The sequence below is a fragment of the Bufo bufo genome, chromosome 5 (genome assembly GCF_905171765.1).
Source record: "Bufo bufo chromosome 5, aBufBuf1.1, whole genome shotgun sequence".
In the NCBI taxonomy this organism is placed as follows: domain Eukaryota; kingdom Metazoa; phylum Chordata; class Amphibia; order Anura; family Bufonidae; genus Bufo; species Bufo bufo.
This window is the reverse complement of record NC_053393.1, coordinates 171,625-196,912: the sequence shown is the minus strand read 5'-3', so window position 1 is coordinate 196,912 and position 25,288 is coordinate 171,625. Positions and strand designations below refer to the sequence as shown.

Sequence of the window (25,288 nt, the reverse complement as noted above, 5' to 3'; positions counted from 1 at the left end):
CTTCCAACAAGGTACCACCCACAGGCTCTGCAAAAACAGCCAATCATATGTATCTACAGTATTTAAACCTTCCCAGCAATTGTACACAAAATCCCCTTCCCTCTATCTGTAACGCAATAAACAAAACACAATGAGCATTGTCTGAGATGTAATTAACCAACACAATAAGCATTGTCTCAGACGCAATCCACAAAATACAATTACCAAACGTAATGGACTAACTTGAACCCTGGCATGCACATATACAATTTAACCGAACACATAATAACATACATAGTATTTAAGACAGCCTGAATGCAATCTGCTACACAGTCTTAAAGGGGCATTGTTCCTAAAAGTCATAACATGTCCACGGATGGCCATTAAAGGGCCAGTAGCAGCAATATAAAATACCACATGCCCAAATATTGCATTCAAACATACCAAATCACCAGGGGCCATAGTCAGCAGGTAGGAGGCGGGCAGCCAGGCCTCTCCAATGCCCAGTGGTGAGGCGGGTTCCGCCACATTTCTCCCCTTTCCCATTTAGACTATCCAGACTCCAGACCTCCATGCGGTCTGGGGCTCTGATAGTCAGCCGGCCTTTCTCCAAGGGTGTAGTTGTCCCTATGGCCCCCTGCCACTTGTGCCCAGTTGTAGATCCATGACTTGGGGGGAAGGTAACCAGGGTGCCCTCTCCCCTGGTTGAACAAAGCTGTTGCTGGGGGGAAGGGGTAACAGGCTCCTCTCTCTGCGACACCCTCCCTTGTTGTAGGGGAAAACAGACTGCCTCTCCTTCCAATACATTGTCCTGTTGTTGTGGACCAGGACAGACTGTCCATATCTCCAGTGGTGCAGGTACAGAGACTACGGTCCCATCTGCACTGTTTTGGGGCTTACTGTCTCCCCTTGGTGTGCTAGGCAAACCGCTGGGGCTACTTGGGGAACAGCGGCCAGCGGTGTTCTGCACTGATGCCAGCAATTCTGCTGGGGTAAGGGGGGGTACAAGCCAGCCCTGTAACAAGGGGGTCGGTGGAGCAGAGGCTAGCGGCTCTCTGCCCTGATGCCAGCTCTTCTGCTGGAGGGACTGGAGTACAGTCCTGCTGGGTAGTAAGGGGACAAGTAGGGCAGAGGCCAGCGGCGCTCTGCCCAGATGCCAGCTCTTCTGCTGGGAGGGGGCCAGAGGGGGCTAACGACTCCTCTACTGACCCCAGTACCTGGTTTGGAGTTGGCTGTGGAGGGGAGGGGTTGCTTACCTCCTCCTCCTGGTACTGCTGCTGGAGTTGGAGATCTGGGCCTGCTGCCCAGTACCCCTGTAGGGCCGGTAGAGAGATCTCGGTCCCATCTCCACCTGCCATCTGTGGGTCTTCCCAGGACCAGTCGATAAGGTCCCTCATTTCTGGGGCTGGTTGGGGAGTAGGAGGTACCGAATGCAGGTCTCCTGATGACGGGCTTAGTTGTTGGGGAGGGGGAACGAAACTCAACGCTCCCAATGGTGTACAGTCCATAAGCCCCATCAGGTTAGAGACAGGCGGTGTCACTTGATCATATAAGTCCGCATAATTCTGTTTGATCTCCCACTGCTCTGGTGGTACTTGCAGGGTATAGAGTGACTGACTGGAGCTGACCAGGTGCTGGTAATCCTGCTCCAGTTCCCATTCCTGGACAGCCAGTTCAATCAGGTCTGGCCTTAGGTCTTCGGCCATAGGGAGATCCAGCACGGCCTCTCTGTAGTCAAAAATGTCCCAAAGCCATGACTCTGCCGCACTCCCAAATTCCGGTTCTGCAAAGGCCCCCCATAATAAGCCAGGGCCATTATAATCCTTGCCCTCGGGTTTGTCAAATTTGGCCATTCCGGGAACCCGCTGAACCGCGTACCAACGTAGCGCTTGGAATGCATCATCGAGACCCAGTTCCCTCCATGCCAGTGAATTAAGTTGCCTCACCAATTCCTCCTGGGCCTGTTCTCCCAGCATAGGTATCCCTAGGGCCACTCTGGCTTGTAACCGCTGCTCCTTGCTGGGAAGACGCTCACCTCGCCAACGCTGGACACCTTCTAGGGTTTCTTCCCACATCTCTTGTCGGGCGCTCTCTCTGCAGTCCAACCTGGTTGCCTCTCCTATTGGCTTGACAAGTGGTGCCAAGAGGTTCTGTAACCTCCGGTTCCATTCCTTTTCTACCTCGAGCGTCGTCCAGGGACTCGCTGGTTCTATGCCGCTCCATAATAATTCCTGTGTCTCCAGGGTGTTGTTCCTCTCACACCAGGACGCCATCCCACTGCTTGCCACCACACCAATGTAACGGATCACCTGGCACCCCGACTGAGTACCTCCGTTTACGGATGCGCCTAGCGTTTCCTGAGGCTTCCAAGCACTCTGGCAGACAGCACAATCACCGAACCGAAGAAGCAGATGAATCCTCTTCAAGCATATGAATGCTGTAGACAGTTGAATAGGAACCATACGAATAGGTTTTCACTCCTAGCAGTCAAACTGGGACAGCATGCAATAAATCCTCCCCCAAGAATGAGACGACACTTCACCTTGAGGGTTAAAAAAGGAACTCCCTTTATTTTAACACAAGCATTGATTTATACACATCTTCCAACAAGGTACCACCCACAGGCTCTGCAAAAACAGCCAATCATATGTATCTACAGTATTTAAACCTTCCCAGAAATTGTACACAAAATCCCCTTCCCTCTATCTGTAACGCAATAAACAAAACACAATGAGCATTGTCTGAGATGTAATTAACTAACACACTGGCATTGTCTGAGACGCAATCCACAAAATACAATTACCAAAGGTAATGGACTAACTTGAACCCTGGCATGCACATATACAATTTAACCGAACACATAATAACATACATAGTATTTAAGACAGCCTGAATGCAATCTGCTACACAGTCTTAAAGGGGCATTGTTCCTAAAAGTCATAACATGGCCATTAAAGGGCCAGTAGCAGCAATATAAAATACCACATGCCCAAATATTGCATTCAAACGTACTAAATCACCAGGGGCCATAGTCAGCAGGTAGGAGGCGGGAAGCCAGGCCTCTCCAATGCCCAGTGGCGAGGCGGGTTCCGCCACAGCCAGCATTTCTAAATTACTGGCCTTTGAAATGCTGTCATTCCGTCTGGTGGAGACGGAGAGTTATAAAGGCCTTATGGCGGTGGCTGTCCCACAGTACGTCGTGCCCAGCCGCCACTACTTTTCCAGGAGAGCCATCCCTTCCCTGCACAACCAAGTAGGGGACAAAATCAGGTGTGCACTGCGCAACGCCATCTGTGGCAAGGTGCACCTGACTACGGATACGTGGACCAGTAAGCACGGTCAGGGCCGCTATATCTCCATAACAGCACACTGGGTAAATGCAGTGGCGGCTGGGCCTGAGGCGGATAGCAGTTTGGCGCATGTCCTTCCACCACCAAGGATTGCAGGGCGCTTCAGTTTGCCTCCTGTTGCTTCCTCCTCCTACTCCGCTTCCTCATCCTCTACCGGCTCCTCATCCGGTCAGCGTAACCCCTTCACCACCAACTTCAGCACAGCCAGGGGGAAACGACAGCAGGCAGTTTTATAACGTATCTGTTTGGGGGACAAACCCCTCACCGCGCAGGAGCTGTGGACGGGCCTTGAACAACAGACCGATGAGTGGTTGGTGCCAGTCAGCCTCAAGCCCGGCCTGGTGGTGTGCGATAATGGGCGAAATCTCGTAGCAGCTCTGGGACTAGCCGGTTTGACGCACATCCCTTGCCTGGCGCATGCGCTGAATTTAGTGGTGCAGAGATTCCTTAAACATTACCCTGATATGTCAGAGCTGCTGCATAAAGTGCGGGCCGTCTGTTCGCGCTTCCGGCGTTCTCACCCTGCTGCTGCTCGCCTGTCAGCGCTGCAGCGTAACTTCGGCCTTCCCGCTCACCGCCTCATATGCGATGTGCCCACCAGGTGGAACTCCACCTTGCATATGCTGGACAGACTGTGCGAGCAGCAGCAGGCCATAGTGGAGTTTCAGCTGCAGCACGCACGGGTGAGTCGCTCTGCGGAACAGCAACACTTCACCACCAATGACTGGGCCTCCATGCGAGACCTGTGTGCCTTGTTGCGCTGTTTCGAGTACTCCACCAACATGGCCAGTGCCGATAACGCCGTTCTCAGCGTCACTATCCCACTTCTATGCCTCCTTGAAAAAACGCTGCAGGCGATGATGGAAGAGGATGTGGTACAGGAGGAGGAAGAGGAGGAAGAGGGATCATTTCATAGGGTTTCCGGCCAGTCATTCCCAAGTGGCTCCGAGGGTGGGTTCCTGCACCCACAAACCCAAGGTACACAATTGTCCAGCCAGGGCACAGTTCTGGAGGATGAGGAGGTGGAGGAGGAGGATGAGGAGATGGAGGAGGAGGAGGAACCATGTTCACAGCAGGGTGGCACCCAGACCAGCTCATGGCCATCACTGGTGCGTGGCTGGGGGGATACAGAGGACACAGACGATACACCTCCCACAGAGGACAGCTTGTCGTTGCCTCTGGGCAGCCTGGCACCAGGGGCGTAACGATCGCGGTCGCAGGGAGTGCGACTGCGACCGGGCCCGGCGGGGGGAGGGGGCCCGCTGTACTAACATGTAATGAAGCGCTGTGAAGGGGCCCGGCATGAAGTACAGTGACAATGCCGGGCCCCGTCAGGGCGCTCCATTCAGAGGCGTAGCGTGGGGGGGGGGCCGGGGGGGGCCGTCGCCCCGGGCGCCACTCTGCAGGGGGCGCCGTCTGCGGGGCTGGCACAAGTTAAATCGCCGACGCTGTGTTTTTTTTTCTTCACACAGCGTTCGGCTGCAGAGCAGAGTGAGGAGGCGAGAGGGGGCGGGGCATGCACGGCAGTTCCCGATAGGCTCCGCCCACCTTCCAGGCGGGAAGTACAGTGCAGACTGCAGAGCCAGGAGCCGGAGGCAGCAAGAAGAAGCAGAAGATCATGGCTGCAGCTGAATCAGTAGGAGACTGTAGTCCAGCCATGAGCCTAGAGACAGTGATTCAACTTGAATTACTTAGTGGGGGCATTGTGCACTGTCTGTGGGGACAGTATTACTTTGTTGGGGCCCTGGGGCGCAAATTACGTAATGGGCAGTGCCCATTACGTAATTTGCCCCCCAGTGCCCCCACTAAGTAATACTAACTGCCCCCACAGACAGTGCACAACTCACTGCACACTGCCCATTACGTAATTTGCCCCCCAGTGCCCCCACTAAGTAATACTAACTGCCCCCACAGACAGTGCACAACTCACTGCACACTGCCCATTACGTAATTTGCCCCCCAGTGCCCCCACTAAGTAATAGTGCCCCACAGACAGTGCACAGTTGTGGCAGTATTACTTAGTGGGCCACTGGGGGGCAAATTACGTAATGGGCAGTGCGCAGTGAGTTGTGCACTGTCTGTGGGGGCAGTATTACTTTGTTGGGGCACTGGGGGGCAAATTACTTAATGGGCAGTGCCCATTACGTAATTTTCCCCCCAGTGCCCCCACTAAGTAATACTAAGTGGCTGAACAAATGCATGCCCTCGCAGGGGCAGCAGTGCAGCACAATCCACCATTATCCGGCCGGCCAGCAAGTACAGGAACAGCCAAACAGGAGGAGTCAGATCGATGACAGCCAGGTAGGAATCAGGAGAAGATGTTAGAACTTAGATGGATGGATCACAAGTAGGGGGCGTGGAGCGGGCGGCGGCTAGTCGGGATTCGGACTCGAGAGCACCGGCGCTCCCAGGCAGAGTGCGCTCTGCGCGGTGGCCTACTCTGCTTAAAGGTGGCGCCGGCCCTGGATTCAAGCGACCCTGAGACAGAGTGAGTGACAGTCAGTGTCACTGTCCCAGAGTCCCAAAGTCCCACCCTGAGTGTGTAATTAGGTCAGTAGTTTACTTTGTTGGCATTGGCTGAGGGCAGGCAGGCTTTAGGGGTAATATATGATTATATGAGTTAAGTGCCAGTAAGTGTCATGAGAGCCAGGCCAAGGCTGCCAAGCAGATGGCACCATGGCACTGCAGTCAGAGTGCTGGTGAAGGATGACCAGGGACACTGAGACAGTACTGCCTCTCTGGGATGCCATCTGCCCATCTCTGCTGTCCATATACCAGGCCTACCCTGGTATATGGACAGCAGAGATGGGCAGATGGCATCCTCTGGGCAGTACTGTCTCTCTGGTCATCCTTCACCAGCACCCTGACTGCCACGGTCCTGCTTGGCCTGGCTCTCATGGCACTTCACTGCCTCGTGCTTGGCTATCAGCGCTGAGTGACTCAGTCACACTGCAACATTGACTGAGTCACTCAGCGCTGATAGCCAAGCATGAGGCAGTGAAGTGCCATGAGAGCCAGGCCAAGCAGGACCGTGGCAGTCCGGGTGCTGGTGAAGGAAGACCAGAGAGACAGTACTGCCCAGAGGATGCCATCTGCCCATCTCTGCTGTCCATATACCAGGTCTACCAGCATTAGCCATTGATATACCACCTGCCTGCCTGGTCACCCCACCTAACACTCACGGAGACAAGTGACTCAGACTGTTAGGTGTGGGGGGACAAGGCGGTATATGAAGGGGTAATACTGGTAGGCCTGGTATATGGACAGGAGAGATGGGCAGATAGCATCCTCTGGGGGTTGTATCTTACATGGGACTGTATGCTGGAGGAGCTGAAGGGAGAGTGATGTGTTTTACATGGGACTGTTTGCAAGAAGGACTAAAGGCAGGGGGAGTGTTGTATCTTACACAGGACTGTATGCTGGAGGGGCTGAAGGGGGCCATAATTATTACTATAATACTACAGAGGTGGTCATTATAATAATAATACAGAGGGGGCCATTATATATTATAATTATACAGAGGGCACTATACTTATGGGCACTACAGGGGAAGGGGACTTCTGTTATCTGAGGATGATAGTAAAGTGAGGAATCTAAAACATTTTCTGCAAAACTTGCAGAGACGAGACATGGCTGAAAGAAGGTGTCATGATGGTCCTATCTCCGAATGAGGACGTTGATGAAAGTCTACATCACAGGAGATGTCACTGGATGTAACAGGTATGGTGCGGTATTCTCCTGTATATTTCATAGCAATGTATGTTATGTCCATCCAAATATCTGTTTCACGGTAGGGGGGAGGGGGTATATAGAATTTGTCCCACACTGCCTCAGCCTGGCCCCAGACTTGAGGTCACACTGTGTGTGTTCTGAATTCTGGGGCCTCACACCCATCTACTACATTATCTGTACTCAGAGTTATCACTGAGTTATCTGTGGTGTTACATAGGACTGCAGGTGACATCTACTACATTATCTGTACTCAGAGAGATATCACTGTGTTATCTGTGGTGTTACATAGGACTGCAGGTGACATCTACTACATTATCTGTACTCAGAGTTATCACTGAGTTATCTGTGGTGTTACATAGGACTGCAGGTGACATCTACTACATTATCTGTACTCAGAGTTATCACCGTGTTATCTGTGGTGTTACATAGGACTGCAGGTGACATCTACTACATTATCTGTACTCAGAGTTATCACTGAGTTATCTGTGGTGTTACATAGGACTGCAGGTGACATCTATTACATTATTTGTTTAAAAAAGGGGCGTGGTCACAGGTTGGGGGGGGGGGGCGCAATACTTGGCTTGCCCCGGGTGCTTGTTACCCACGCTACGCCACTGGCTCCATTACATGTTTAATATGAGGCAAGGTGGGGGAGGTTTGCGCAGAGAGGGGGAGGAGGAAGAGGGAGGACGCGCGCACTCACTCACATACACTCGGCCCGGCAGTTCTTGTCACTGCCGGGCTGTCTCCAGATCATCAGTGAAGCAGGAGCTCTAGCGCTCCCTCTGCTTGCCGCACATCGGGCTGCTGGCTGTGGGAGGAGCTCTGAAGGCCCGGGAAACTGCCTTTAGTACAGCCAGCAGCGCGATGTGAGTGTGGCAGTGAAACATCAGGGAAGAGGGTAAGTATGTGTTTTTTTTTTATTTTCCTAACACTGCAGACTGGGGGCAAAGGGGAAGGGGGGGGGGGGTTGATGGGCACAACTAGAGTGAGGGGGCACAAAAGTGGGCATCTCTACTGAGGGGGCACCTAATCTGCCATAACTACTGTGAGGGGGGCACATAATCTGGCATAACCACTGTGAGGGGCACATATGTGGGCATATCTAATGTGAGGGGCACATAATCTGGCATAACCACTGTAGGGGGGCACATATCTGTCATAACTACTGTGAGGGGGGCACATATAAAGGCATAACTATGAGATGGCACATATAAAGGCATAACTACTGTGAGGGGGGCACATAATCTGGCATAACCACTGTGAGGGGCACATATGTGGGCATATTTAATGTGAGGGGCACATAATATGGCATAACCACTGTAGGGGGCACATATCTGGTCATAACTACTGTGAGGGGCACATAGTCTGGCATAACTACTGTGAGGGGGAACATATCTGGCCATATCCACTGTGAGGGGCACATATCTGGGCATAACTACTGTGAGTGGGCACATATCTGGGCATAACCACTGTGAGCGGGCACATATCTGGGCATATCCACTGTGAGGGGCACATATCTGGGCATATCCACTGTGAGGGGCACATATCTGGCATAAATACCGTGAGGGGGCATATATTTGGCATAACTACTGTTAGGGGGCACATATTTGGCATAACTACTGTGAGGGGCACATATCTGGGCATAACTACTGTGACAGGAACAAAGGTGGGCATAACTGCTGTGAGGGGCCACAAGAAGGACATAACTTTTGTGAAGGGACCACAAGGTGGGCTTAATTACTGTGAAAGGCCACAAGATGGGCATTACTACTGTGAGGGGCCACAATGTGGGCATTAGTACTGTGTGGTAGCACTTAGGGGAAATGTCCTAAATTTCCCTGCTATACATTGGCATAGCTCAGTCTACCAGGCCAGCAGAGCGCCCCCAGCTGGTAGTTTCACAGGGGTAGTCACCATCCCTTCCTTATGTGATTATTCTTTTTTTTTCTATCACCACAGGGACCTTGTTCTGGATCCAGCGGACATCACACCGACGCCAGCGACACCCTGGATGAGGTAGGACCAGATTTTATTAGGATTGGGTGAGTGTAGCCATGCATTGGGCTCTTTCACACGAGCGGATCCCGTGTGGCTAATCTGCTGTGTGAAAGAGAGCCAAGCCCCGCTCCGGACAGCAGAGACACCGAGCAGTAACATGATTGATAATGCTCCATGCCTCTCTATGATCGTTTTGCTACAAAATCACGGTGACCACTTTATCTCCCTGTGATTTTTTAGTAAAAAGGTCACAGAGAGGCAGAGAGCATTATCAATCGTGTTACTGCTCCGTGTCTCTGCTGTCCGGAATGGGGCTTGGCCCTCATTCACGCAGCGGACTAGCCACACGGGAAAGCCATTAGTAAGAAAATCTGCCGCTTCTTTATAAAAATCGGGGGGTAGGGGGGCCCCGATACAAAGTTTGCACTGGGGCCCATAACACTCTAGTTACGCCACTGCCTGGCACACATGAGCGACTACATGCCGCAGTGTCTCCGCAACGACCGCCGAGGTGCCCACATTCTAACTTGTGCTGATTCCTGGGTGGCCACGCTGCTGGATCCCCGTTACACGGACAACGTACCGTCCTTAATTCCCTCACTGGAGCGTGATCGTGAGATGCGCGAGTACAAGCGCACGCTGGTAGACGCGCTGCTGGTGGCATTCATTGTCCCCATTGACTTCAATGGGGTTTGGGTTCGGGGTCAAGTTCGGGTCCCGAACTCGAACTTTTTTGTGAAGTTCGGCCGAACTCGAACATCCAGGTGTCCGCTCAACTCTATTTGTCACTAAACATTTTGGAAGGAAAGGCGAGTTCTCTCAGGGGTATCTGTGCCCCCCGCCGCACCGAGCACCCGCTCTGGCCGGGCAGGAAAGCATGTCCATGGAAAACTCGCCCAGTTGGGGCCACACATGAAGTTTGCATGCCCAGAAGTCCAGGAGATCTTGGATCATGGGTTACAGGGTGCAGTCCAAGTATGTCACCGCCTGCTGGTTCAGGTTCTGCTGGATGTCCTGCTGCTGGAGCTGGGCGGTTTCTTCAGAGGGCGGCTGAAGAAAGCTGCTCATTATAGACGGAAGTTGATGCATATGATGCTGGTGATGCTTCTATCCCCCCCCACCCCCACACACAACAGCCCCCCCAGTAAGACCTTAACGAGGACCGCCTGGTAATATGGAGGCTGTACTATAGTGTGAAGGCTGAAATCTGTAGGCTGTATTATAATGTGGAGGCTGTAATATCATGTGGAGACTGGTAATATGGAGGCTGTAATGTGGAGGCTGTAATATCATGTGGAGACTGGTAATATGGAGGCTGTAATGTAATGTGGAGGCTGTAATATAATATGGAGGCTGTAATATAATGTGAAGGCTATAATGTAATGTGGAGGCTGTAATATAATGTGGAAGCTGTAATATATTATGGAGGCTATAATGAAATGTGGAGGCTGTAATATAATTTGGAGCCTGGCAATATGGAGACTGTAATATAGTGTAAAAGCTGAAATCTGTAGGCTGTAATATAATGTGAAGGCTGTAATATAATGTGGAGGCTGTAATATAATATGGAGGCTGTAATATAATATGGAGGCTGTAATGTAATGTGAAGGCTATAATATGGAGGCTGTAATATAATGTGGAGGCTGTAATATAATGTGGAGGCTGTAATATAATGTGAAGGCTGTAATATAATGTGAAGGCTGTAATATAATCTGGAGGCTGTAATATAATGTGGAGGCTGTAATGTAATGTGAAGGCTATAATATGGAGGCTGTAATATAATGTGGAGGCTGTAATATAATGTGAAGGCTGTAATATAATGTGGAGGCTGTAATATAATATGGAGGCTGTAATGTAATGTGAAGGCTATAATATGGAGGCTGTAATATAATGTGGAGGCTGTAATATAATGTGAAGGCTGTAATATAATGTGGAGGCTGTAATATAATATGGAGGCTGTAATGTAATGTGAAGGCTATAATATGGAGGCTGTAATATAATGTGGAGGCTGTAATATAATGTGAAGGCTGTAATATAATGTGGAGGCTGTAATATAATATGGAGGCTGTAATGTAATGTGAAGGCTATAATATGGAGGCTGTAATATAATATGCTGTAATATCATGTGGAGGCTGTAAAATCATGTGGAGACTGGTAATATGGAGGCTGTAATTTAATGTGGAGGCTGCAATATAATGTGGAGCCTGGTAATATGGAGGCTATAATATAATGTGGAGCCTGGTAATATAAAGCCTGTGATTTAATGTGAAGCCTGGTAATATGGAGGCTGTAATGTAATGTGGAGCCTAGTAATATGGAGGCTGTAATATAATGTAGAAGCTGTAATATAATATGGAGGCTATAATGTAAAGTGGAGGCTGTAATATAATGTGGAGGCTATAAAATAATATGAAGGCTATAATGTAATATGGAGGCTGTAATATAATATGGAGGCTATAATGTAATGTGGAGGCTATAAAATAATATGAAGGCTATAATGTAATGTGGAGGCTTTAAATATGGAGGCTGTAATATAATGTTGAGGTTGATAATATAATATGGAGGCTGTAATATCATGTGGAGGCTGGAATATAATGTAGAAGCTGTAATATTATATGTAGGCTGTAATGTAATGTAGAGGCTGGTAGTATGGAGGCTGTAATATAATGTAGAGGAAGGTAATGTAATATGGAGGCTGTAATAGAAACAGATGTAATATGGAGGCTGTAATATAAGGTGGAGGAAGATAATGTAATGCAGAGGCTGTAATAGAATGTGGAGGCTGGTAGTATGGAGGCTGTAATATAATGTGGAGGCTATAATGTAATGTAGAGGCTGTAATATGTTGTTGAGGTTGATAATATAATATGGAGGCCGTTAATATGGAAGCTGTAATATAATGTAGATGCTGTAAATATGGAGGCTGTAATATAATGTAGAGGCTGGTAATATGGAGGCTGTAATGTAATGTAGAGGCTGGTAATATGGAGGCTGTAATATAATGTGGAGGCTGTACTAGAATGTGGAGGCTGTAATGTAATGTAGAGGCTGATAGTATGGAGGCTGTAATGTAATGTAGAGGCTATAATACAATGTGGAGGCTGGTAGTATGGAGGCTGTAATATAATGTGGAGGTTGATAATATAATTTAGAGACTTTATTTGAATGCGAAGGATATGATGTAATTTACAGGCTGGTAACATGGAGGCTGGAAAATGAAAACCACCAGCACTTCTGAGCTCAGCCAATCAGAGCTGGAGGGCGGGGTCTGGAGTTCAGGAACAGCCCCGCCCCCAGTTCTCTTTCAGGTCCGCCCATGCTCCATATAAAGGAGGGCTCTGGGCTGAGCAGTCACTGCTCTCTGCTCCTCCTCACACCTAGAAGATGTCTGGTCGCGGTAAAGGAGGGAAAGGGCTCGGGAAAGGCGGCGCCAAGCGGCACAGGAAGGTGCTCCGTGATAACATCCAGGGCATCACCAAGCCTGCCATCCGCCGCCTAGCTCGCAGGGGAGGCGTCAAGCGCATCTCCGGCCTCATCTATGAGGAGACTCGCGGGGTGCTGAAAGTCTTCCTGGAGAACGTCATCCGGGACGCCGTCACCTACACCGAGCACGCCAAGAGGAAGACCGTCACCGCCATGGACGTGGTCTACGCGCTCAAGCGCCAGGGCCGCACTCTCTACGGCTTCGGGGGTTAATGCTGCCGCCTCCGTCCTCACAGCACAAAGGCTCTTCTCAGAGCCGCCCACATCTTCCCGGGGAGGAGGAGCTACAATTCCACTGAGGGGTTAACACCGCCCGCACATCAGGAGATCAGCGGCGCCCTGTGCTCAGTACAGCCGGAGGTCTACATTACAGAAACCCCCCAATAATCTGTAAATCCCGAGCCCCGGGTGTTCTCCACCGCAGCTACGAGACGAGCTGTGCTCGGAGACTGAGGGGTTAATCCGTCCCGCCAATGAGTGGCGCTGGTACAGGTCACATGACCGGCTCCTCCTGTAAATCAGCAGCTCAACTATAGGCGGGAAATTGAAATGAGCCAATGAGCGACGAGATGCTGATCTCTCCCAGCCAATAGCAGAGCTCTGGACCCCGCAGCCGTTATGTGCCCGTAGGAGCCTCGTCCTCCTGTCCTGCACTGAGCGGCCGCACAGCCTCTCCCCAGGGAGCGCCACACTGAGAAGGATGATGGGAGTAGTGATCGGGCATGGAGGAGGAGGATGAGGGGAGCTTGTATTGTAACTTCCGATAGCGTTACCGCATCTCATCTAGCTGACAGGGAGGAAAACCGCAGCCACTGTGAGAACAACGGGGAGACCCGGGAGCAGCTCCGCTGGAGACAGGGTGGGGGCTCTGAGAAGAGCCTTTGGGTCCGGAGAGCGGGGGCGGCGCTCACTTGGCGCTGGTGTACTTGGTGACGGCCTTGGTGCCCTCGGAGACGGCGTGCTTGGCCAGCTCTCCGGGCAGCAGCAGGCGCACGGCGGTCTGGATCTCCCGGGAGGTGATGGTGGAGCGCTTGTTGTAGTGAGCCAGGCGGGAGGCTTCCCCTGCGATGCGCTCGAAGATGTCGTTGACGAAGGAGTTCATGATGCCCATGGCCTTGGAGGAGATGCCGGTGTCGGGGTGGACCTGCTTCAGCACCTTGTAGACGTAGATGGCATAGCTCTCCTTCCTGCTCTTCCTCCGCTTCTTGCCGTCCTTCTTCTGGACCTTGGTGACGGCTTTCTTGGAGCCCTTCTTGGGCGCTGGGGCGGACTTGGCTGGATCGGGCATTCTGACTGAGGACAAAATCTCGTCTGTTCTCCTCCTGCCACCGCGGCGGTATTTATACACGGGCCATGCAAATGAGCTGCTGCTGACTGCGCGCCGATCTACTGGAGGAGAGGGTCACGTGGTGTCTCCACTGCTCCTAATTGGCAGCCTCACATCCATCCAGCTGAGCCGGGGGGCGGAGCAAAAAGAGGGGCGGGGCTCACATTCATCCATTCAGCTGAGCCGGGGGCGGAGCAACAGGAGAGGCGTGGCTCACATCCATCCAGCTGAGCCGGGGGCGGCGCGGGGCTCACATCCATCAATTCAGCAGAGCCGGGGGCGGAGCAGAAAGAAGGGAGGGGCTCACCTTCATTCAGCTGGGCAGGAGGGGTGGTGCTCTCAGCCATCCATTCTGCTAAACCGGGGGGCGGAACTCACATCCATCCATTCAGATGAGCCGGGGGCGGAGCAGCAGGGGAGGCAGGGCTCACATCCATTAATTTAGCTGAGCCGGGGGGCGGAGAGGCGGGGCTAACATCTCTCTTCTATCAGGGCCTCGCTGCTCGGCTGATAACCGCCCCCTGCTGGTAGTGATGCCGCCGCTGAGTGTACTGTGCGTGCAGGGGGGTCGTGCGCTCTATCCCTGGACACCAGCGCAGCGATGGAGCCGCTCTTCTCCGCACAGTGAATACGGGACTGTTCTCCCCTTCTCCGGTGGGGAGCGGGAGAAGGCGGCCACTGACGGGTTAATACCGAGCAGGCTATGGGGGCGGGACTATAGAACTAGTACGTTACAGTGATTGGCTGATCTCTGGCTTTTGAAATTCCCGCTCAGCGGCCGTGGAGGAGCAGTCCATTACACACAGGGGACGAACCCTCTACAGCAGTAATGTCTGCCCGTTCTCGCGGCAGGTCAGGAGCGGTAAGTGTCCCTGTGTGACGCCCGGACCATCAGTGCCCCTGTGTGTAATGGACTGCTTCTCCACGGCCGCTGGATTCTGACCGGACTGTAATTGAGCGGGAATTTCAAAAGCCAGAGATCAGCCAATCACTGTAAAGCACTTGTTCTATAGCTCCGCCCCCTTCTCTGCGCTGGTGTCCGGGGATAGAGCGCACGGCGGGGCTCACATCCATCCATTAGCAGATCACTACTGCCCTCATCCTCCTCACTGGCTGACCACTACTTCCCTCATCCTCCTCACTGGCTGACCACTACTCCCCTAATCATCCTCAATACCATATAACTACTTCACTCATTCTCCTCATCGCCCAACTTCTCTCTGGCCGATCATTCCTCCCCCCCATCCTCCTCACTGTCTGATCACTACTCCCCCATCCTCCTCTCTGTCTGATCACTACTCCCCTCATCCTCCCGATCAGTGGTCTATAAGGAGGGAATAATCCGCCTCGGACAGGAGGCTTCCATGTATTCACACAATGCGGCAGCTCCGTCCTAGAGAAGGTGGGGGCTCTGAGAAGCCCGGGGGACGGAGCAGCAGGAGGGGCGGGGCTCATAGCTATTCATTCTCTGAGCCGGGGGCGGAGCTTCTCCACGGCAGCTGAATTCTTACCGGACGGTAATTGAGCGGGAATTTCAAAACCATGGTACTAGTTCTATAGCCCCGCCCCCATAGCCTGCTCAGTATTAACCCGTCAGTGGCCGCCTTCTCCCGCCCCCCACCGGAGAAGGGGAGAACAGTCCCGTATTCACTGTGCGGAGAAGAGCTGGCTCCATCGCTGCGCTGGTGTCCAGGGATAGAGCGCACGACCCCCCTGCACGCACAGTACACTCAGCGGCGGCATCACTACCAGCAGGGGGCGGTTATCAGCCGAGCAGCGAGGCCCTGATAGAAGAGAGATGTTAGCCCCGCCTCTCCGCCCCCCGGCTCAGCTAAATTAATGGATGTGAGCCCTGCCTCCCCTGCTGCTCCGCCCCCGGCTCATCTGAATGGATGGATGTGAGTTCCGCCCCCCGGTTTAGCAGAATGGATGGCTGAGAGCACCACCCCTCCTGCCCAGCTGAATGAAGGTGAGCCCCTCCCTTCTTTCTGCTCCGCCCCCGGCTCTGCTGAATTGATGGATGTGAGCCCCGCGCCGCCCCCGGCTCAGCTGGATGTGAGCCACGCCTCTCCTGTTGCTCCGCCCCCGGCTCTGCTGAATAGATGGATGTGAGCCACGCCTCTCTATTTGCTCCGCCCCCGGCTCAGCTGGATGGATGTGAGCCACGCCTCTCCTGTTGCTCCGCCCCCGGCTCAGCTGAATGGATGGATGTGAGTTCCGCCCCCCGGTTTAGCAGAATGGATGGCTGAGAGCACCACCCCTCCTGCCCAGCTGAATGAAGGTGAGCCCCTCCCTTCTTGCTGCTCCGCCCCCGGCTCTGCTGAATTGATGGATGTGAGCCCCGCGCCGCCCCCGGCTCAGCTGGATGTGAGCCACGCCTCTCCTGTTGCTCCGCCCCCGGCTCTGCTGAATAGATGGATGTGAGCCACGCCTCTCTATTTGCTCCGCCCCCTGCTCAGCCGGATGGATGTGAGGCTGCCAATTGGGAGAAGCGGAGACACCACGTGACCCTCTCCTCCAGTAGATCGGCGCGCAGTCAGCAGCAGCTCATTTGCATGGCCCGTGTATAAATACCGCCGCGGTGGCAGGAGGAGAACAGACGAGATTTTGTCTTCAGTCAGAATGCCCGAGCCAGCCAAGTCCGCCCCAGCGCCCAAGAAGGGCTCCAAGAAAGCCGTCACCAAGGTTCAGAAGAAGGACGGCAAGAAGCGGAGGAAGAGCAGGAAGGAGAGCTATGCCATCTACGTCTACAAGGTGCTGAAGCAGGTCCACCCCGACACCGGCATCTCCTCCAAGGCCATGGGCATCATGAACTCCTTCGTCAACGACATCTTCGAGCGCATCGCAGGGGAAGCCTCCCGCCTGGCTCACTACAACAAGCGCTCCACCATCACCTCCCGGGAGATCCAGACCGCCGTGCGCCTGCTGCTGCCCGGAGAGCTGGCCAAGCACGCCGTCTCCGAGGGCACCAAGGCCGTCACCAAGTACACCAGCGCCAAGTGAGCGCCGCTCTCCGGACCCAAAGGCTCTTCTCAGAGCCCCCACCCTGTCTCCAGCGGAGCTGCTCCCGGGTCTCCCCGTTGTTCTCACAGTGGCTGCGGTTTTCCTCCCTGTCAGCTAGATGAGATGCGGTAACGCTATCGGAAGTTACAGTGCAAGCTCCCCTCATCCTCATCCTCCATGTCCGATCACTACTCCCATCATCCTCCTCAGTGTGGCGCTCCCTGGAGAGAGGCTGTGCGGCCGCTCAGTGCAGGACAGGAGGACGAGGCTCCTACGGGCACATAACGGCTGCGGGGTCCAGAGCTCTGCTATTGGCTGGGAGAGCTCAGCATCTCGTCCCTCGTTTGAATTTCCCGCCTATAGTTGAGCTGCTGATTTACAGGAGGAGCCGCTCATTGGCGGGACGGATTAACCCCTCAGTCTCCGAGCACAGCTCGTCTCGTAGCTGCGGTGGAGAACACCCGGGGCTCGGGATTTACAGATTATTGGGGGGTTTCTGTAATGTAGACCTCCGGCTGTACTGAGCACAGGGCGCCGCTGATCTCCTGACGTGCGGGCGGTGTTAACCCCTCAGTGGAATTGTAGCTCCTCCTCCCCGGGAAGATGTGGGCGGCTCTGAGAAGAGCCTTTGTGCTGTGAGGACGGAGGAGGCGGCGGCAGCATTAACCCCCGAAGCCGTAGAGAGTGCGGCCCTGGCGCTTGAGCGCGTAGACCACGTCCATGGCGGTGACGGTCTTCCTCTTGGCGTGCTCGGTGTAGGTGACGGCGTCCCGGATGACGTTCTCCAGGAAGACTTTCAGCACCCCGCGAGTCTCCTCATAGATGAGGCCGGAGAGGCGCTTGACGCCTCCCCTGCGAGCTAGGCGGCGGATGGCAGGCTTGGTGATGCCCTGGATGTTATCACGGAGCACCTTCCTGTGCCGCTTGGCGCCGCCTTTCCCGAGCCCTTTCCCTCCTTTACCGCGACCAGACATCTTCTAGGTGTGAGGAGCAGAGAGCAGTGACTGTTCAGCCCAGAGCCCTCCTTTATATGGAGCATGGGCGGACCTGAAAGAGAACTGGGGGCGGGGCTGTTCCTGAACTCCAGGCCCCGCCCTCCACCTCTGATTGGCTGAGCTCAGAAGTGCTGGTGGTTTTCATTTTCCAGCCTCCATGTTACCAGCCTGTAAATTACATCATATCCTTCGCATTAAAATAAAGTCTCTATATTATACTACCAGCCTCTACATTACATTACAGCCTCCACATTCTAGTACAGCCTCTGCATTATAGCCTCCACCTTATATTAAAGCCTCCATATTACATCTATGTTTCTATTACAGCCTCCATATTACATTATATTACAGCCTCCATATTACCAGCCTCCCTACTACCAGCCTCTACATTACATTACAGCCTCCACATTACATTACCAGCCTCCACATTACATTACCAGCCTACATATAATATTACAGCTTCCACATTATATTCCAGCCTCCACATGATATTACAGCCTCCATATTATATTATCAACCTCAACATTATATTACAGCCTCTATATTATCATCCTTAACATTATATTACAGTCTCCATATTTACAGCATCTACATTATATTACAGCCTCCATATTAATGGCCTCCACATTACATCACAGCCTCCATATTATATTATCAACCTCAACAACATATTACAGCCTCTACATTACATTATAGCCTCCACATTATATTACCAGCCTCCACATTACATTACAGCCTCCATGTTACATTACCGGCCTCCACATTATATTACAGCCTCTGCATTATAGCCTCCACCTTATATTACAGAATCCATATTACATCTATGTTTCTAGTACAGCCTCCATATTACATTATATTACAGCCTCCATATTACATTACATTACAGCCTCCATATTACCAGCCACTACATTACATTACAGCCTCCATACTACCAGCCTCTACATTACATTACAGCCTCTACATTACATTACAGCCTCCATATAATATTACAGCTTCCACATTATATTCCAGCCTCCATATTATATTACAGCCTCCACAATGTATTACAGCCTCCATATTATATTATCAACCTCAACAACATATTACAGCCTCTACATTACATTATAGCCTAAAAATTACCAGCCTCCACATTACATTACAGCCTCCATGTTACATTACCGGCCTCCACATTATATTACAGCCTCCGTATTACCATCCTCTACATTACAGTCTCCGTGTTACATTACCAGCCACCACATTATATTACAGACTCCATATTACCGTCCTCTACATTACATCACATCCTAAACATTACATTACAGCCTCCATACTAACAGCCTCCACATTATATTACAGCCTTCATATTACCAGCCTCTGCATTACATTACAGCCCTCAAATTATATTCCAGCCTCTATATTATATTATCAACCTCAACAACATATTACAGCCTCTACATTAGATTATAGCCTCCACATTATTTTACAGCCTAAATATTACCAGCCTCCATGTTATATTACAGCCTCCGTATTAACGGCCTCTACATTACAGTCTCCATGTTAAATTACCGGCCTCCACATTATATTGCAGACTCCATATTACAGTCCTCTACATTACATCACAGCCTAAACATTATGTTACAGCCTCCAGATTACATCACAGCCTCCATATAACTAGCCTCTACATTACATTACAGCCTCCATACTACCAGCTTCCACATTACATTACAGCCTCTATATTTCATTACTGGCCTACACATTATATTACAGCTTCCATATTACCGGCCTCTACATTACAGTCTCCATATTATATTACATTATTGGCCTCCACATTATATTACAGCCTCTGTATTACCGGCCTCTACATCACATCTACATCACAGCTTAAACATTATGTTACAGCCTCCATATTTTCAGCCTCCACATTACATCACAGCCTCCAGATTACATTACCAGCCTCCATATTATATTACAGCCCCCACATTATATTACAGCCTTCACATTATATTACAGCCTCCACATTATATTACAGCCTCCATATTATATTATAGCCTTCACATTACATTATAGCCTCCATATTATATTACAGCCTCCACATTACATTACAGCCTCCATATTACCAGTCTCCACATGATATTACAGCCTCCACATTATATTACAGCCTACAGATTTCAGCCTTCACACTATAGTACAGCCTCCATATTACCAGGCGGTCCTCATTAAGGTCTTACTGGGGGGGCTGTTGTGTGTGGGGGGTGGGGGGGGATAGAAGCATCACCAGCATCATATGCATCAACTTCCGTCTATAATGAGCAGCTTTCTTCAGCCGCCCTCTGAAGAAACCGCCCAGCTCCAGCAGCAGGACATCCAGCAGAACCTGAACCAGCAGGCGGTGACATACTTGGACTGCACCCTGTAACCCATGATCCAAGATCTCCTGGACTTCTGGGCATGCAAACTTCATGTGTGGCCCCAACTGGGCGAGTTTTCCATGGACATGCTTTCCTGCCCGGCCAGAGCGGGTGCTCGGTGCGGCGGGGGGCACAGATACCCCTGAGAGAACTCGCCTTTCCTTCCAAAATGTTTAGTGACAAATAGAGTTGAGCGGACACCTGGATGTTCGAGTTCGGCCGAACTTCACAAAAAAGTTCGAGTTCGGGACCCGAACTTGACCCCGAACCCAAACCCCATTGAAGTCAATGGGGACAATGAATGCCACCAGCAGCGTGTCTACCAGCGTGCGCTTGTACTCGCGCATCTTACGATCACGCTCCAGTGAGGGAATTAAGGACGGTACGTTGTCCGTGTAACGGGGATCCAGCAGCGTGGCCACCCAGGAATCAGCACAAGTTAGAATGTGGGCACCTCGGCGGTCGTTGTGGAGACACTGCAGCATGTAATCGCTCATGTGTGCCAGGCTGCCCAGAGGCAACGACAAGCTGTCCTCTGTGGGAGGTGTATCGTCTGTGTCCTCTGTATCCCCCCAGCCACGCACCAGTGATGGCCATGAGCTGGTCTGGGTGCCACCCTGCTGTGAACATGGTTCCTCCTCCTCCTCCATCTCCTCATCCTCCTCCTCCACCTCCTCATCCTCCAGAACTGTGCCCTGGCTGGACAATTGTGTACCTTGGGTTTGTGGGTGCAGGAACCCACCCTCGGAGCCACTTGGGAATGACTGGCCAGAAACCCTATGAAATGATCCCTCTTCCTCCTCTTCCTCCTCTTCCTCCTGGGCCACCTCCTCTTCCATCATCGCCCTAAGCGTTTTTTCAAGGAGCCATAGAAGTGGGATAGTAACGCTGAGAACGGCGTCATCGGCACTGGCCATGTTGGTGGAGTACTCGAAACAGCGCAACGAGGAAGACAGGTCTCGCATGGAGGCCCAGTCATTGGTGGTGAAGTGTTGCTGTTCCGCAGAGCGACTGACCCGTGCGTGCTGCAGCTGAAACTCCACTATGGCCTGCTGCTGCTCGCACAGTCTGTCCAGCATGTGCAAGGTGGAGTTCCACCTGGTGGGCACGTCGCATATGAGGCGGTGAGCGGGAAGGCCGAAGTTACACTGTAGCGCTGACAGGCGAGCAGCAGCAGGGTGAGAACGCCGGAAGCGCGCACAGACGGCCTGCACTTTATGCAGCAGCTCTGACATATCAGGGTAATGTTTAAGGAATCTCTGCACCACCAAATTCAGCGCATGCGCCAGGCAAGGAATGTGCGTCAAACCGGCTAGTCCCAGAGCTGCTACCAGATTTCGCCCATTATCGCACACCACCAGGCCGGGCTTGAGGCTGACTGGCACCAACCACTCATCGCTCTGTTGTTCAAGGCCCGTCCACAGCTCCTGCGCGGTGTGGGGTTTGTCCCCCAAACAGATACGTTATAAAACTGCCTGCTGTCGTTTCCCCCTGGCTGTGCTGAAGTTGGTGGTGAAGGGGTTACGCTGACCTGATGAGGAGCCGGTAGAGGATGAGGAAGCGGAGTAGGAGGAGTGTAGTGTACGGGGACTGTAATACCCGTCACTACCAAAGTGTCACTTGGTGTGCTGTCGTCCCTCCTAATTATGGGGAAGTTGTTATATGTCAGTTTTGTAAAATGTCATGTAATGTATGTATTTTTCTGTTACTGAAACTTGCATGTACAGGCCTGCAGGGGTGTCATTCCAGCTTCTAGTCAATAGAGGGAGCTAGGGAGCCCTAGTTTATATAAAGCCCAGTCAGGGAAGTGCAAGGCAGACGGAGTCTAGTGTCTGTAATCTACAGTTGGAGATTAGACAATGTCAGAGACAAGTCCAGGCCTGAAGCCTGCTGTCCAGGAGAAGATTCCCTCCTGAATTCCCATATGCAGAAACAGGAATATGTTAGATCAAGAGCCTGAGGAAGTTTCCAGAAGCTGAGAGAGACAGAGGCAAAGATCAGGAAAGCCAGAGGTACTCAGAAAGACAGAGGAGGTACTTATAAAAGCTATAGCCAAGGATATAAAGCCAGAACTAGGTTAATGGGCCTTGGTGAAGAATTGCTGTATTCCAGGATCAGACAGAATTAGAGTGCAAGCTCCTGTGCTGCAAGTCTTGTGTTCAACACTCTGTAATTACCCTGCTATAACTGAATTGCCTGCATCGACCGAATTGCAAAATCGACTGTATGCAAAGGAACTGCATTTCCAATATTGTCTCTGCTTGCAAAACGACTAAAGTTGGAGTTCTGTTTTAAGACCACGTTTCCTCGATTTATTCCTGTATCCGCAAACGGCGTGCCACCGTTTACTTGGCACTGGCGTCACGAACTATCTTTACCTATACCTGCCCTTGCAGAGAGTCAGCTGTACCAGGTTAGTGTCTATTGCACTACATCACCCAGAAACACCTACTGCACACAACTTGAGTACGCTGCACCTCTCTTTTGGCGTCACGAACAGGATACGCACGCTTTCCAGTGCAAGAAGCGTGAACTTTGTGCATTATACAGTTGCCCTGTGACCAAAGTGACAATTTGCCTGTTTATTCAAGTGGACTTTGTGGACTGAAAATCATACCCAAAGTGTACCAAAAAACTCTAAAAAGCGCTGTGCAGTGTTGCGCTACACAGAGGAAGAAAATCGCCGCATTGGAGTGTGATTTTGTGGACTTTTTACATTCCTGCTTGCTGTCAGTGAATAGACAGCGTTTATACCCAAAGATGGCTGCCGGGCTTGCTGAAGTTACTGCTGCGTCACCTTCATCCCGAAAAGGCGGGAAAAACTGGCGCCTTTCTGAGGAAAAAGCGGGAAGAAGGTCAAGGGCAGGCGCCACGGCTTATCTGGACATTTGCATGTCTGCCAGCATGGACACCGCCTTCCATATACTGGAATACCTGGGGGGCGGCTCCCCAGTGCAATGGGAGGAGCTGGCTACTCTGATTGACGCGACCCTATCGCTCTCCTCAGAAGGATCGAGCATGTTGGAAAGTGAACAGAGCGTTGCTGCAATGTCCGCACCTGAAATTGCAAAGATGTCCAGTGTTGGTGTAGAGCCAGAGGAGGCTCCACCGGCCTACGCTCCGGGACCGGAGCAACCCGCCTGCCGCCCAAGGGAGAAAGAACCCGAGCCCTACTATGGCTCGTGGAGGGACTTTTTCCAGCCATCTTTTAAATGGTCCTCCCTGATGGCGGAGATCCGAGAGGCCGCTATCAAGCGGAACACAAAGACTAAAATCGTCTATGAGGAACTAACTAAGACCATACATGAGAAGCATACGCACACCCAACCCCGCCTGGAAAGGAGAAAGGGAGTGGTTGTCACGGAACCATGAACCAGACGTACAACAAGAGATAAGTGAAAATAAGAAGGCTTTATTGAAAATAAAGCTGTAAAGCAAAAGTCCAAACGGATGGTGAAACCGAGCAGAGTCTTTGCGAAGCCAGAGGTCAGGAACCAGAAGGGTAGTCAGACGAAGCCAGGATCAGGAACCAGCAGGGTAGTCAGACGAAGCCAGGATCAGGAACCAGCAGGGTAGTCAGACGAAGCCAGGATCAGGAACCAGCAGGGTAGTCAGACGAAGCCAGGATCAGGAACCAGAAGCAGCAGCAGTCTAGAAGCATGTGAACACAGGAGGACCAAGCAAGGAACTGAAGCCACAGACCTCCTATATATATGAGCTAGGCATCCAGCTCCTCCCAGGGGAAGGAGGAGCCGCAGGGTGGAAGGCTACAAGAAACCCAGAACCCAAGATGGCCGCCAGCACATGTCAAACGAAGGAGAGCAGCAAGCAGGTAAGACCATGACAGTACCTCCCCCTCAAGGGCCCCTCCTCCGCGGAGCACAAAACGGTTTCTGAGGGAAGCGTGCGTGGAAGGCTCGGAGCAAGGCAGAAGCATGGACATCTGCGGAGGGAACCCAGGAACGCTCCTCTGGACCATAACCACGCCAATGGACCAAAAACTGCAACCGACCGCGGACCAGGCGTGAGTCCAGGATATTGCTCACCTCATATTCCTCACGATTGCCCACTTGGACCGGACGAGGCCGAGGAACCGAGGAAGTGAAACGATTACACACCAGTGGCTTCAACAGGGAGACATGAAACACGTTGGAGATCCGCATGCCAGGAGGAAGCGCAAGGGCATAGGCTACCGGGTTTACCCTGCGAAGCACTCGGAAGGGACCAACAAAGCGAGGCGCCAGCTTGGGAGTGGGCACTCGAAGGTTGAGGTTGCGGGTGGACAACCATACACGGTCTCCGACCTGGTAGGAAGGAGCAGGCGCTCGTCTGCGATCAGCCTGGAGTCTCTGGCGCTGCGCAGAGACCTCAAGGGACTTCTGGATCTGTACCCAAGAAGCACGTAGGACGGAAAGGTGATCCTCCACAGCCGGAATATCCTGGGGAGAGAATACCTCCGGTAACACGGCAGGTTGGAACCCATAATTGGCCATGAAGGGAGACGTCCCAGAGGAAGAGTTCACCGCCGTTTTCCTGGCAAACTCAGCCCAAGGCAGGAGGTCAACCCAATTGTCTTGGTGATCGGAGACATAGCAACGAAGGAATTGCTCCAAGGCCTGATTGGATCGTTCTGCGGCCCCATTGGACTGAGGGTGGTAGGCCGAGGAGAAGGAGAGATGAATCCCCAACTGGGAGCAAAAGGCGCGCCAGAACCTGGACACAAACTGACTCCCCCGATCCGACACAATCTCCTTAGGCAAACCGTGCAACCGGAAGACCTCCCTGGCAAAAATCGTGGCCAACTCTTGTGCAGAGGGTAACTTCTTGAGAGGAACACAGTGGCACATTTTGGAAAACCGATCCACAATCATGAGAATGACCGTATGGCCTCGGGATGCAGGGAGGTCCACAATGAAATCCATCCCCAGGTGTGACCATGGGCGCTCCCCGGTGGCTATGGGTTGCAGAAGGCCCAACGGAAGGTGCCGAGGGGACTTACTCTGGGCACAAACGGAGCATGCCGCTACATAT

The 25,288-nt window shown here is 52.1% G+C and overlaps 4 protein-coding genes across 4 annotated transcripts in view; 2 read left to right on the top strand and 2 right to left on the bottom strand.

Annotated features, from left to right (window-relative positions):
- LOC121001555 overlaps nucleotides 1-12,758 on the top strand; it is a 45,918-nt gene extending 33,160 nt beyond the window's left edge. The window contains exon 6 of the mRNA XM_040432686.1: nucleotides 12,444-12,758. Within this exon, the coding sequence (XP_040288620.1) occupies nucleotides 12,444-12,758 (315 nt within the window). The remainder of the gene's footprint in view (nucleotides 1-12,443) is intronic.
- Nucleotides 12,759-13,373: 615 nt separating this feature from the next.
- Nucleotides 13,374-13,833, bottom strand: LOC121000989 (histone H2B type 2-F). Its single transcript, XM_040431844.1, has one exon. It carries the CDS (start codon nucleotides 13,831-13,833, stop codon nucleotides 13,453-13,455), a length of 381 nt encoding a protein of 126 aa, XP_040287778.1. The 3' UTR covers nucleotides 13,374-13,452.
- Nucleotides 13,834-16,374: 2,541 nt separating this feature from the next.
- LOC121000992 (histone H2B 1.1) lies at nucleotides 16,375-16,917 on the top strand. Its single transcript, XM_040431848.1, has one exon. It carries the CDS (start codon nucleotides 16,495-16,497, stop codon nucleotides 16,873-16,875), a length of 381 nt encoding a protein of 126 aa, XP_040287782.1. The 5' UTR covers nucleotides 16,375-16,494; the 3' UTR covers nucleotides 16,876-16,917.
- Nucleotides 16,918-17,532: 615 nt separating this feature from the next.
- On the bottom strand, nucleotides 17,533-17,860 carry LOC121000995 (histone H4-like). The gene has a single exon (XM_040431851.1). The coding sequence runs from the start codon at nucleotides 17,847-17,849 to the stop codon at nucleotides 17,538-17,540; it is 312 nt and encodes a 103-aa protein (XP_040287785.1). The 5' UTR covers nucleotides 17,850-17,860; the 3' UTR covers nucleotides 17,533-17,537.
- Nucleotides 17,861-25,288: the final 7,428 nt, after the last annotated feature.